The 12743-nt window shown below is 46.9% G+C and overlaps 1 protein-coding gene across 1 annotated transcript in view; it reads left to right on the forward strand.

The window, feature by feature from the left end:
• The window catches only part of LOC130199752 (kelch domain-containing protein 8B), a 59601-nt gene extending 54514 nt beyond the window's left edge, over positions 1-5087 (forward strand). Inside the window, exon 5 of the mRNA XM_056423489.1 lies at positions 5068-5087. Coding sequence (XP_056279464.1) covers positions 5068-5087 — 20 coding nt within the window. The remainder of the gene's footprint in view (positions 1-5067) is intronic.
• Positions 5088-12743: the final 7656 nt, after the last annotated feature.

The following is a 12743-nucleotide window of genomic DNA, read 5'->3' on the forward strand; positions in this document are numbered from 1 at the left end:
TGAATCCGGTTATCTTGCCGTCGTGCCGGCGGCGGGTCCGATGTCTCCAGAGGTCCGATGTCTCAGCTGCTCTGCGGTGACGCTCTTTAATGGAGGCGGTGGCCCTCGGGGCCTCGCGCTCATAAAGCAGCTTCATTACCAGATCCTCCATGAGCACTGGGAACGATTTAATCAGAGAGATTAGCATTTTAAATGTTCCCCACATCGACTCACAGCGCTGATGGGAAGCAGTGGGGGGGGGGGGAGACCGGCTGGTGTTCACCGGCAGCTCCACGTCTACCCGGCCAGGTGGAGGCGATTATCCACCAGCAGGCGTGGTGTCATGTTCTATAAGTTTATGTTGTAACGGTACTGTAAGGGCAGAGTCATCCCCTCCGTGACCCCTGAACGAGACGCCCCTCAGGGCCTCTTCATCGAGGGTCTCACTCTTTCAGCAACTGGTTTGACGGGGTCTTCTGTCCCGTTGGGGTCTCCAGAGTCTCCCTGGACGTTTCCTCCTCAGCTCTTTGCTCTCTGTCACAGTCCAGCTCCTCTCTCTTTTCACCTCGCCATCCAATCCCCCCGGCCTCTCACTTTTAAATGTCTCCACTTTTCTTTCCCTCTGCTGCTTTCCACATCCTTGAACTTTCAATTTCCTCTCGCCACTGTCCTCCGTGGCCTCGCTCCGGTCACACTTCATTCACTCTCTCATCCTCTGACTTCGACAGGAAGCAGAGACACGACCGCACTACAGGACGGACCACGCATTTACCCCTGAGGATGAATAATCTACCTATACATACCTACCTACCGATCTATCTATTTATCTACCTCCCTTCCTCCCTCCCTACCTACCTACCTAGCTACATATCTATCTACCTATCTATCTATCTTTACCTACCTATCTATCTATCTATCTTTACCTACCTATCTATCTATCTTTACCTACCTACCTACCTACCTATCTATCTTTACCTACCTACCTACCTACCTATCTATCTATCTATCTTTACCTACCTACCTACCTACCTACCTATCTATCTTTACCTACCTACCTACCTACCTATCTATCTATCTATCTATCTTTACCTACCTACCTATCTATCTATCTATCTATACCTATTTACTTATCTACCTCCCTTCCTACCTATATACCTTCCTACCTACCTACCTATCTATCTACCTATCTATCTATCTATCTTTACCTACCTACCTACCTACCTATCTATCTATCTATCTATCTTTACCTACCTGCCTACCTACCTATCTATCTTTACCTACCTACCTATCTATCTATCTATCTATCAATCTATCTATACCTATTTACTTATCTACCTCCCTTCCTACCTATATACCTTCCTACCTACCTACCTACCTATCTATCTATCTTTCTATCTTTACCTACCTACCTACCTATCTATCTATCTATCTATCTATACCTACCTACTTATCTACCTCCCTTCCTACCTATATACCTACCTACCTAGCTACCTATCTATCTATCTATCTATCTAGATTACCTACCTACCTACCTACCTATCTATCGATCTATCTGTCTTTCTATCTACCTATCTACCTACCTACCTATCTACCTACCTTGCCGGCGGGTTTTCTCGTAAGCCTCGAGGCGACTTTGTTTCTCATTGGGAGGAAACCGTCTTTAACTGGATGTGCAGGCTGCATCCGCCTCAGGTCTCCAGATGATAAGCAGATGGGTTACTGCATGAAAGTAAAGGATGAAAAGAAGTATCTATATGAGGCATTATGGGTAGGCAGTGGCTGCAGTCCCACCTGGTGGAGTTACTCTATATGTTTATGCATTCCACAGCTTTAACATCAGTTTTTCAATTTGTTGAGTGTAAAAAGAGCCTTAATGAACACCAGAAGCGTTCTATATGATCAATATAAGCAAATTATTTAAACAACAGGAATTATTTTGTCCCGAGCTTATCAGCCTGTTGATTAATGATTACTGATAAGCAATGTTAACTGCATAAACATTTGTATATCGTCTAAAAGCACAAGTAGAAAGCACAGATGTCGATGGGTTACCTCGCCCTAATCCATGTTCTTTCTTGCCCTACAGATAAATACATTGAACCCAGAAACACAATCAATTCCTCAAAGCATTTCACTCTCCCCTGAGTTATTTTTATCTGCTCCCCGTCTCACTGCGACTGCTCCCCGTGTCGACTCTGATTACCAGACAATTACACGGTAATCAGCTCAGAAGACATCAGGGCTCTGTTCCTTCGGAGAGCCTGGTGATTAGGAGAGAAGCTTGTGAGATGTCAAAGGAGCCCACTCTCTTTTTATTTGTTCTGTTTTCCTCTCCTGCTCTCTCACTCATTTTCTATCTATCTATCTATCATCTATCTACCTATCTATCTATCTACCTATCTATCATCTATCTATCATCTATCTATCTATCTACCTATCTATCTATCTATCTATCTATCTATCATCTATCATCTATCTATCTATCTATCATCTAGCTACCTATATATCTACCTATCTATATCTATCTACCTATATATCTACCTATCTATCTATCTATCTTCAAGGAGCCGTCCTGTCGTCCTGTTGGGACACGATGTCGCAGGAAGCCTGTAGACCCCAGGGACTGCTGCTGGATGACAATGTGTGTGTGTGTGTGTGTGTGTGTGGTGGTTAGTGTGTGTGCCTATTTGCTTACATATGTGTGTGTGTACCGCCTTATGTTAACAAGATGACAGCAACGGGTGGGAAGAGGTTTTGAGGGGAAAGGAACTTCAGGCAAAGAAAAGCTTCTTTTTTTCATTTTTTTTTACAAAAACGATGACATACAACTGCTTTGATTGTTATTATTAGTTCCCGGCTGTGGTTAAATGTGGCTGGAGCGAGGAAGAGGAAAATAGATTAATTATGGAGGAGCCACTTGTGATGAAAGGAGCCTGAAACCAAAGTGAGTCTCACCACAATGCACCGAACATGTGGCCCGGTGATCCCTTCAATCAACACCCAGAATCCCCTCATGGAACATAACAATATATAATATGTATAATTTAGTGACATATATATATATATTTATATATATATCTATATATATATATGTATATATATATATACATATATATATATACATACATATATTAAATTAGCAAACAGTTGTATTAATGTCTTATGTCAAATCAAATAAAGAAAGTTCTGTTGAATAACATCTCAACAATATTTATTGTCAGATTTCAAATTGAACTGGATGAATTATGAATAATAAATATGATTTAAATATAAAAATATACAGTATATATAAATAAATATATATATAGTATATATACTGTACATTGTCATATTATATATATTTATATATATACAGTATATATTATTTAAATATATACAATGTACAGTATATATATATACTGTACAATATATACAATGTACAGTATATATATATATATACTGTACATTGTCAGATTTCAAATCGAACTGGATGAATTATAATTAATAAATAATATATATTATTTAAAGTATTTATAATAATATGAAAATGCTATTAAAAAAAGTTTTACAGAAAGCTCTATTCTCCTCATTGTCGGAGCGTGATGAAACGTTATAATTCTGCTCATATCGGACTCTTTAGGTTTATTCTTCATTCTGGATGTGAGTCGGTAGTTTCGCTGCTTTTAAAACTCGTCACGGTGTCTGAACACGTGAGACAGGTTTATGATCCGCCCCGAGGGAACAATGAACCTATCGGAGTCCGGTCCACTCCGGGGGCATTAAAGGCTCGGGGGGAGCCGGATACTTTTGTCTTTTTCGAGTGAAATAACTTCTCATAGTATTCTCAGAGTATTCTCAGAGTTTACTCAGAGTATTCTTAGAGACTTCTCAGAATATTCTCAGAGTATTCTCAGAGTCTTCTTAGAGTCTTCTTCGAGACTTCTCAGAGTCTTCTCAGAGTCTTCTTAGAGGCTTCTCAGAGACTTCTCAGAGTCTTCTCAGAGTCTTCTTAGAGGCTTCTCAGAGTCTTCTCAGAGTCTTCTCAGAGTCTTCTCAGAGTCTTCTTAGAGTCTTCTTAGAGACTTCTCAGAGTCTTCTCAGAGTTTACTCAGAGTATTCTTAGAGTCTTCTCAGAATATTCTCAGTCTTCTCAGAGTCTTCAGAGTCTTCTCAGAGTATCGACCGTTCTGCTCATCTCTCTCTGAGCATCCCACGATATGCAGACTACAGCTTCCCCTCATGATTTACAACTCATGTTATCGGTCTGTGCTGATAAAATGCATCGAAATGGAACCGAATGTATTCATTCTCAAACATCACTCGGTTGTGGGTCCGGATTCTGAGGAGATGATCGAACAACTAGAGGTTGTCGTAGCCAAGTCCACTCCCACGGGGTACTGAGCTGTTAAAAGAGAGCTAGTGCTTGGAATGTGTTGATCGCCCACGTTTGAAGGCGATCGCACTCGTACGAGATGCAGTCCACATGGGGTAACGGTGATACCTTTTGGGCTGTTTTCTCACAGCGGTGTCCGGTCCCAACGGCCTTTATTGCTTTTCTTTTTGGAAGGTTGTTGTAGATGAAGTATTGCGTCATTTCATTTGGAGGGGTGGGTGTGCTGGTCGGAAAGGACCCCGATGCATCAGACGTCTGTCTCTGCCGGCCTTTGGTCCACACGAAAATTGAGCATTCATCCACGTTGGTTTGCGGCGGATAGAAGAACCTTTTTATGAGCCTGACCTTCATCCGTCAGGTGAGCGTATTACAGATGGAAAGAGGTGAACGGAGGCAAAAAGAGGGAGAGAGAGGAAGAATAATGTAATCTCCATCTCTGGCTTTCAGCCCGTTGGGTGGACCGTCGAGCCGCGGCCCTCGTGTTGTCCTGAAGCTGATAGTATCATCAATATTATATGATAGAATAATAGATATTAGGTTTGTTAATATCTGCAGAATAACTACGGCGTGCAAACCCGTGATACCATGACGACGGAAAAACCCGTCACCTGCTGCCAGACCTTCTGAAGGTCTTCATCTGAATCCTCTCTCTAGTTTAGAAGTTTCCCCTTTGAGTTCCATTCTGAGATGTTCTGATGTTCTGTGTGTTCTCACAGAGATCTCTCCTTCCTGTTAGCGCTGCGCTCTCTCCTTTGATCTCCCCCCCCCCCCCCCTGACAGTGGCCAGGTGGCGGTGAAAGCAAAGCTCGTGACCCACATGGAGCTCCTCTGAGTCCTCTTTGTGATCCTTGATCTCGTTGCGCAACCGTTCTTTGAACATTTTTGTTTTTGTTTAGCGCTGCAGATGTCAGCTGGGCGGCTGTACCCATGCCGATCGTCATAGCAACACCGCACGAAACTGCCGTGACATCATCTCAGACGAGACCGGGCTCTGTAGCCGGATCCTCCTCTTGGACCACAGATATAGAGGAATGATAGAGTTGCGGCGGCGGTTTGAGAAGACGTCGGGTTGGTGCAGAACGTCCTGATGTTCTCAGCTCGCCTGGAACCTCGACCCAGTTGGCCCACAGAACAGGTCCAGGAACAGGTCCAGGAACAGGTCCGGGAACTGGTCCGGGAACAGGTCCAGGAACAGGTCCGGGTTCAGGTCCAGGTTCTCCCCATGGAGAACATCTGTGGAGAACATGAGGGGAGGAGCCTCGGCTCCACCCGACCACCGGGACGCTCAGCAGACATCGGGGGGTTAAATGTCTCGGACGAGCAGAGCCGGGGATCGACCTGCCGATCCTCTGATTGAAGGACGAGCCGCTCCCCACCGATTCACAGCCAACCTCCTCCTCCTCCTCCAGCAGCTGATTGATTTCTACGTGTTTTCATCCTGGAAGGTCGAGCAGAGGACTCTCGTTTACGTCTTTATTTTACATCCTCACGACCGGCGGAGCAAAAAGACGTTGAGAGGAACGTTGAGGTGTTAGTGAGGAGTTCAGGGACCTGGGGAACATTGAGGTGTTAGTGAGGAGTTCAGGGACCTGGGGAACGTTGAGGTGTTAGTGGGTAGTCCAGGGAACTGGGGAACGTTGAGGTGTTAGTGGGTAGTTCAGGGAACTGGGGAACGTTGAGGTGTTAGTGGGTAGTCCAGGGAACTGGGGAACGTTGAGGTGTTAGTGGGTAGTTCAGGGACCTGGGGAACGTTGAGGTGTTAGTGGGTAGTTCAGGGAACTGGGGAACATTGAGGTGTTAGTGGGTAGTTCAGGGAACTGGGGAACGTTGAGGTGTTAGTGGGTAGTTCAGGGACCTGGGGAACGTTGAGGTGTTAGTGGGTAGTTCAGGGACCTGGGGAACGTTGAGGTGTTAGTGGGTAGTTCAGGGAACTGGGGAACGTTGAGGTGTTAGTGAGGAGTTCAGGGACCTGGGGATGTGGAGCTCATTAGAGCCACTCTGACTTCATGTCCACCTACTGGACATTAATATTTAAAGGATTTCTGAGGAGGCGGGTTAGCTAGTAGGGAGCTAACGCAGCGATCCGTGTTTCTCTCTAGCTAGTAGGGAGCTAACGCAGCGATCCGTGTTTCTCTCTAGCTAGTAGGGAGCTAACGCAGCGATCCGTGTTTCTCTCTAGCTAGTAGGGAGCTAACGCAACGATCCGTGTTTCTCTCTAGCTAGTAGGGAGCTAACGCAACGATCCGTGTTTCTCTCTAGCTAGTAGGGAGCTAACGCAGCGATCCGTGTTTCTCTCTAGCTAGTAGGGAGCTAACGCAGCGATCCGTGTTTCTCTCTAGCTAGTAGGGAGCTAACGCAACAATCCGTGTTTCTCTCTAGCTAGTAGGGAGCTAACGCAACGATCCGTGTTTCTCTCTCCAGAACCGCCTCCATCATGAGTCGTGATATCTTCTCTGATCCATCTTCTCCGTCCGCCGTCCGTCTTCTGAACCCTCAGTCCGCGTGATGATAAACTCTTCCTCACCGATGAATCAACTCTTCCTCACCGGCGGTTTAACGTGCGGCGCTTTGTCCCGAGACGTGGATCAGCGCATCGATCGAGTCATCGAAGGGCGAGCGCTATTAATCACACGGCACCGCAGCAACCGCCGCTAGCTGGAGAAGATTCATGAGTGTGTGTGTGTGTGTGTGTGCGTGTGCGTGTGCGTGTGTGTGTGTGTGTGTGTGTGTGTGGTAATCTGTGCATTCAGAGACAGATACAGAAGCACAGCGACCTCTGAAGGCTTTGGAGGTGAGAGGAGAGGACGACTTTTCAAGGCTTTCATCAAAAAGAAAATGACGAATATATTCCTTTGAGGACCTTCGTCCATTGTGACCGGATTGATGACCATGCTAATTAAACACGCTAACATTGGCTAATTCACCCAGCTGGGCTGATGGGAGGCCGTTAGCTGTGCAGCTGTTGGTTCATTCAGCAAATGATATTTAAAAGTGGAGAAATGAAATAAGTCATGGAACATCACCCGCCTCCAGCTCTCCACTGAACTCAGACGTCTTCATGGAAAAACACGATATTTTATATATTTTATGTTGCATGAAGGTTGATTCGTTTGAGTCTGGACCGACGAGGTGGAAGAAGTTCTCACCCAAGCTGTTGGGGAACCCTCCGTCCTGGAACCATCCGTGTGTTCCACGCTCACGTCATCCCGGAGAGCGGCGTGCGAGGAAGAAACCAGACGTGGTCAAAAGTAGTGGCAGGAAAAGCCGTTAAATTAGAAGTTAACAGATGAAGTATCGTTACAGATGGATGAGGTCGGTGTCATCAGTCATACGTATCAACGAGTAACCCCTGAAGGGCCGAGAGGAACCGGCGGGTTCTGCTCATTGACCTTCAGCCTGACCTCCCGGTTCAGCCCGTCTCTCAGCAACAGGTGGATGCAGGTGTGGTTCCAGCTGCGTGGGCCTGGATGTCTCTCAGTGGAGGCGACAGCAGGACCCTCCTCGTCTTCCAACGCGAGATGAAGGTCGAATCCGCCTCGTTCCGCACGCCGGCCACGATTCACGCGCCGCCGCGTCCGAGTGCTGGCAAATACAAAACCTTGAACCTTGAACCTTGAACTTTGGTGGGAGATCTTAACGCTGATGTCCTGCTGCTCAGATCATGGGAAATAGTTTTTTTTCTCATTATGGAACTTCTTTCCTTTTTTTTTTACCGGAGTTTAGGAGCTGGAAGCTGGAGACGTGTAACAGGTGCAAACTCCACCAGAGAGCTGTTTCCATCACGTTGGTTCTTGTGGTGGCAGGTGTTGTATTATAGGGGTGGATGAGGCCCTATTATATACATATATATATATATAATATATATACATACACTTATATATATACATAGATTATAAATATACAGTATATATATAATATAATATATATATGTATATATATATATATATAATATATATATATAATATATAATAATATAATATAATAATTCCCGTCAGGAGGGATCAGAGCACGTCCTCGTTGACGCCTTCACTAGAGAAGATTGACAGCAGGGTGCATCATGGGAAGTTACCTCTCTGCATACCGGGCTTATCGGAAAACCTCAAGATAGATACACAATATTCACAATATGCAATATACACAGTCTCCCCGTGGATGTTACAGTCAAGAAAACCCCACAAACAATAGTTTATATGTTATAAATGTATATATATATATATATACATAATAATACATAACATTTCTATAGCGCCTTTCATCGTACTCAAAGACGCTTAACATTTACATATATATATATACACCTGAACATCTCCAGGTGTTCATGTGAGATCCTGTCATCAGCGCCTCGTCCTACCAACGTCTTCCCATCTCCCCGGTGATGACATTTGGAAATGGGGGTAGGCGGTGTGTGTGTGTCTGTCTGTCTGTCTGTGTGTGTGTGTGTGTGTGTATGTCTGTGTGTGTGTGTGTCTGTGTGTTCATGGGTGAACACACGTGTCCACGTCTGCCGACGTTCCTTTCTGCTCATTTGTGCCGTTGTGTGCATACGTACCAATGTGTGTGTGTGTGTGTGTGTGTGTATGTCTATGTGTGTGTGTGTTTGTGTGTGTGTGTGTGCGTGTGTGTATGTATGTTTGCGTGTGTGTGTGTGTATGTCTATGTGTGTGTGTGTTTGTGTGTGTATGCGTGTGTGTCTTATCGAGCTCGGCGACAGCACCTGGGGGGGGCGGAACAAGAAAGGGAAGCGATTGATCCTGAGCTGTAAATAACTCACTGTGCTCTCCTCCAGCTGAGACCACCAGGTCCGCCCAACCGCCACTCAGCGGCATGTGTGTGTGTGTGTGTGCGTGTGTGTTTGTGTGTGTTTGTGTGTGTCCGACAGCAATGAGAGGATTGTCGGGGGGTTAAAGAGCGCCGCCTCCATCTGTGAGGTGGAGGTTCTGATCAGACGACAGACGGATGGAGGAACACATGAATCTCCATTTACGACACAATCAGTTTCACTTCGTCTCTCGGGGCCGACGGCCACCAGAGAGAGAGAGAGAGAGAGAGAGAGAGAGAGAGAGAGAGAGAGAGAGAGAGAGAGAGAGAGAGAGAGAGAGAGGAGAGGAGGAGAGAGAGAGGAGAGAGAGAGAGAGAGGAGAGAGAGAGAGAGAGAGAGAGAGAGAGAGAGAGAGAGAGAGAGAGGGAGAGAGAGAGAGAGAGAGAGAGAGAGAGAGAGGAGAGGAGGAGAGAGAGAGAGGAGAGAGAGAGAGAGAGGAGAGAGAGAGAGGAGAGAGAGGAGAGAGAGAGAGAGAGGAGAGAGAGAGAGGAGAGAGAGAGAGAGGAGAGAGAGAGAGAGGAGAGAGAGAGGAGAGAGAGGAGGGAGAGAGAGACGAGAGAGAGAGGAGAGAGAGAGAGAGAGAGAGAGAGAGAGAGAGATAGTTAGTCAGAGCTCTTCTGCTGCAGACGCGCCTCCAGTTCCCTCTCTGCCCTGAACCCATGAGCAGGACGGAGCCGGACAGGACAGAGGAGCAGAAAGAAGAAGACAAGAGGAGATGAGAGGACAGGAGAGGAGACAAAAGGACAGAGGAGAGGAGATGAAAGGACACAGGAGAGGAGATGGAAGGAAAGGAGAGGAGGAGAGGAGATGAGGAGCTCTCAAACAGACTCCTCTTCACTGCCGTCTGGAGACACATTTGCAGAAACAGTCGTGACACATTGTCGTGTTCACTGATTGACTCATCTGCCAGTGTGTGTGTGTGTGTGTCTGTGTGAGTGTGTGTGTGTGTGAGTGTGTGTGTGTGTGTTTGTTGATTAGTTCATGTCTATTCATTAGACCAGAGAGCACATTCAGCCCAGGCTAGTTTGCTAACAGCTCATTCAAAGTAGCTGTGACTGCGTGACCTTTCCTCTTCAACGACTCCTCCATCGATCCTCGTGATTTATGGGCCTCACATATTGATTATTGATTCCCACTGAAAGTCAGAGGAGGCCCAAGTCTGCTTATGGAGAGCTTCTTTAACAACAGGAGCCACTCGATTAGCATTCTACGTCATCGTGTCAGACTCTCAATGGCCCAGAGAGGGAGCCAACGGGGCCCCGACAGCCAGACCGGCAGGCAACAAAAGTGGAAACACCTGGGGGTGATGGGAGGCACGGGCCGGCAACCAATCACCACCCGGGGCGTTACAGATAAAAGAAAGGACAGAAGCCCACAAGGAGAGAGAGTGGTGGAGACGAAGATACGAGAACAGATACGAGAGACGATTAGGAAGTATGGGCTGTGGGTCCCAGAGCGACTGGATAGAACTCTGTTTTGGAATACGCTTCTGGCTGCCTGATCCTCGCCTGTCTGAATACCCCGATCCTGCCAGACCCTCGCCACCCATGGACCCGATTGATCTAAACCGCTGGTATTGTGAAATAAAGACTTTGCATTTGGTTGTAAATTGGGTGTTTCAAGTTTCAAGTTTCAAGTTTTTATTGTCACATCCCCTTTTATACAAGTATAATCGGTTCGTGAAATTCTTATGTGCAAAACACCCGACAGCAGTAGCAGACTAAAAAAAGAATAAGAATGAGAATAAACTATACAATATCCACACACAAAAAAGAAGAAAGTATTAACAATATATATATAAAACAATGTAATAGAATATACATCATGGCAATATATATATATAAAACAATGTAATAAAATATACACTTTTTTTGAGACTATATATATATATATGTATATACATACAATATATATATACAATATATATATATATAAACAATGTAATAAAATATACACCATGGCCATAGATATTCACAGAATATGTTCTGGTGTGTAGTGTTAATGAGGGTCTCAGTCCTTGTTCAGCAGCCTGATGGCCTGACTGAAGAAGCTGTCCCTCAGTCTGTTTGTGCGGCACTTGATACTGCGGTATCGCCTGCCTGACGGTAGAAGGGTGAACAGTTTGTGGCCGGGTGGTTATTGTCTTTCATCATCCGTTTGGCCCTGGCCACGCACCGCTTGGTGTATATGTCCAGGATGGAGGAAGCTCACCTCCAACGATGTACTGTGCCGACCGCACCACCCTCTGTAGTGCCCTCGTTCCAGGGCGGTGCAGTTCCTGTACCAGACGGTGATGCAAGCTCTCAGAACACTCTCGATGGTACTGGTCTAGAATTTTCTGAGGATGCGGGCTGCCATGTTGAATTTCCTCAGTCGCCTAAGGAAATACAGGCGTTGTTGGGCCCTTTTCACCACGTGAGTGGTGTGCGTGGTCCATGTGAGGTCCTCGGAGATGTGCACGCCGAGGAACTTGAAGCTGCTGACCCTCTCTACTGCAACTCCGTCTATGGAGATGGGGGTGTGCTCTCCTCTCCGCTTCCTGTAGTCCACGATCAGCTCCTTGGTCTTCTTGACGCTGAGGACGAGGCTGTTCTCCTGGCACCACTGTACCAGTGATCCAACCTCCTCCCTATAGGCTGTCTCGTCGTGCCGGTGATCAGCCCCAACACTGTTGTGTCGTCAGCAAACTTGATGATGACGTTGGAGCTGTGCATGGCCGTGCAGTCGTGGGTGTACAGGGAGTAGAGGAGAGGGCTCAACACGCATCGCTGAGGGGCTCCCGTGTTGAGGGTCAGCGGCCCTGAGGTGGGACCGCCCATCCTCACCACCTGGCGCGGCCCGACAGGAAGTCCAGTATCCAGCTGCACATGGTAGAGTGCAGGCCTAGACCTCTGAGCTTGGTGTCGAGCTTGGCGGGAACAATAGTGTTGAACGCTGAGCTGTAGTCCACAACCAGCATTCGCACACAACAGTTCCTCCTCCAGGTGGGAAAGGGCGGTGTGAAGTGCCATGGCAATTGCGTCGTCGGTGGATCTGTTTTGACGATATGCAAATTGCCATGGGTCCAGCGTGGCAGGCAACATGGAACAAATGAAGTCCTTGACCAACCTCTCAAGCATTTACTGACAATCGAGGTGAGGGCTACGGGTCTCCAGTCATTCAGGCAGGTTACCTTGGGGTGTTTGGGGACAGGCACAATGGTGGACATCTTGAAGCTCTCAGGAACAACAGCCTGGGACAGGGAGGTTAAAGATGTCTGCGAAGAATCCTACCAACCGGTCTGCACATGCTCTGAGGTAGCGCCCGGGATGTGGTCGGACCTGCCGCCTTCCGGATGTCCACCCGCTTGAAGGCTCTGCGCACGTCAGCCTCTGAGATGATCAGCAGGCTGGTCTCCTCGGGCGGCGCTGCCTTCGGCGGGCTGCCGCTCACGTCGAACCGAGCAAAGAATGTATTTAGCTCGCCTGGGAGGGAGGTAGAGGAGTTCTCTTCACCGCTGGTTTTCCCTCTGAAGTCCGTGATTGTCTGTAGCCCCTTCCACACACCTCTCTCGTCATGGCTCTTGAGCTTTCC

This window comes from Pseudoliparis swirei, chromosome 9, assembly GCF_029220125.1.
Source record: "Pseudoliparis swirei isolate HS2019 ecotype Mariana Trench chromosome 9, NWPU_hadal_v1, whole genome shotgun sequence".
Lineage (NCBI taxonomy): Eukaryota > Metazoa > Chordata > Actinopteri > Perciformes > Liparidae > Pseudoliparis > Pseudoliparis swirei.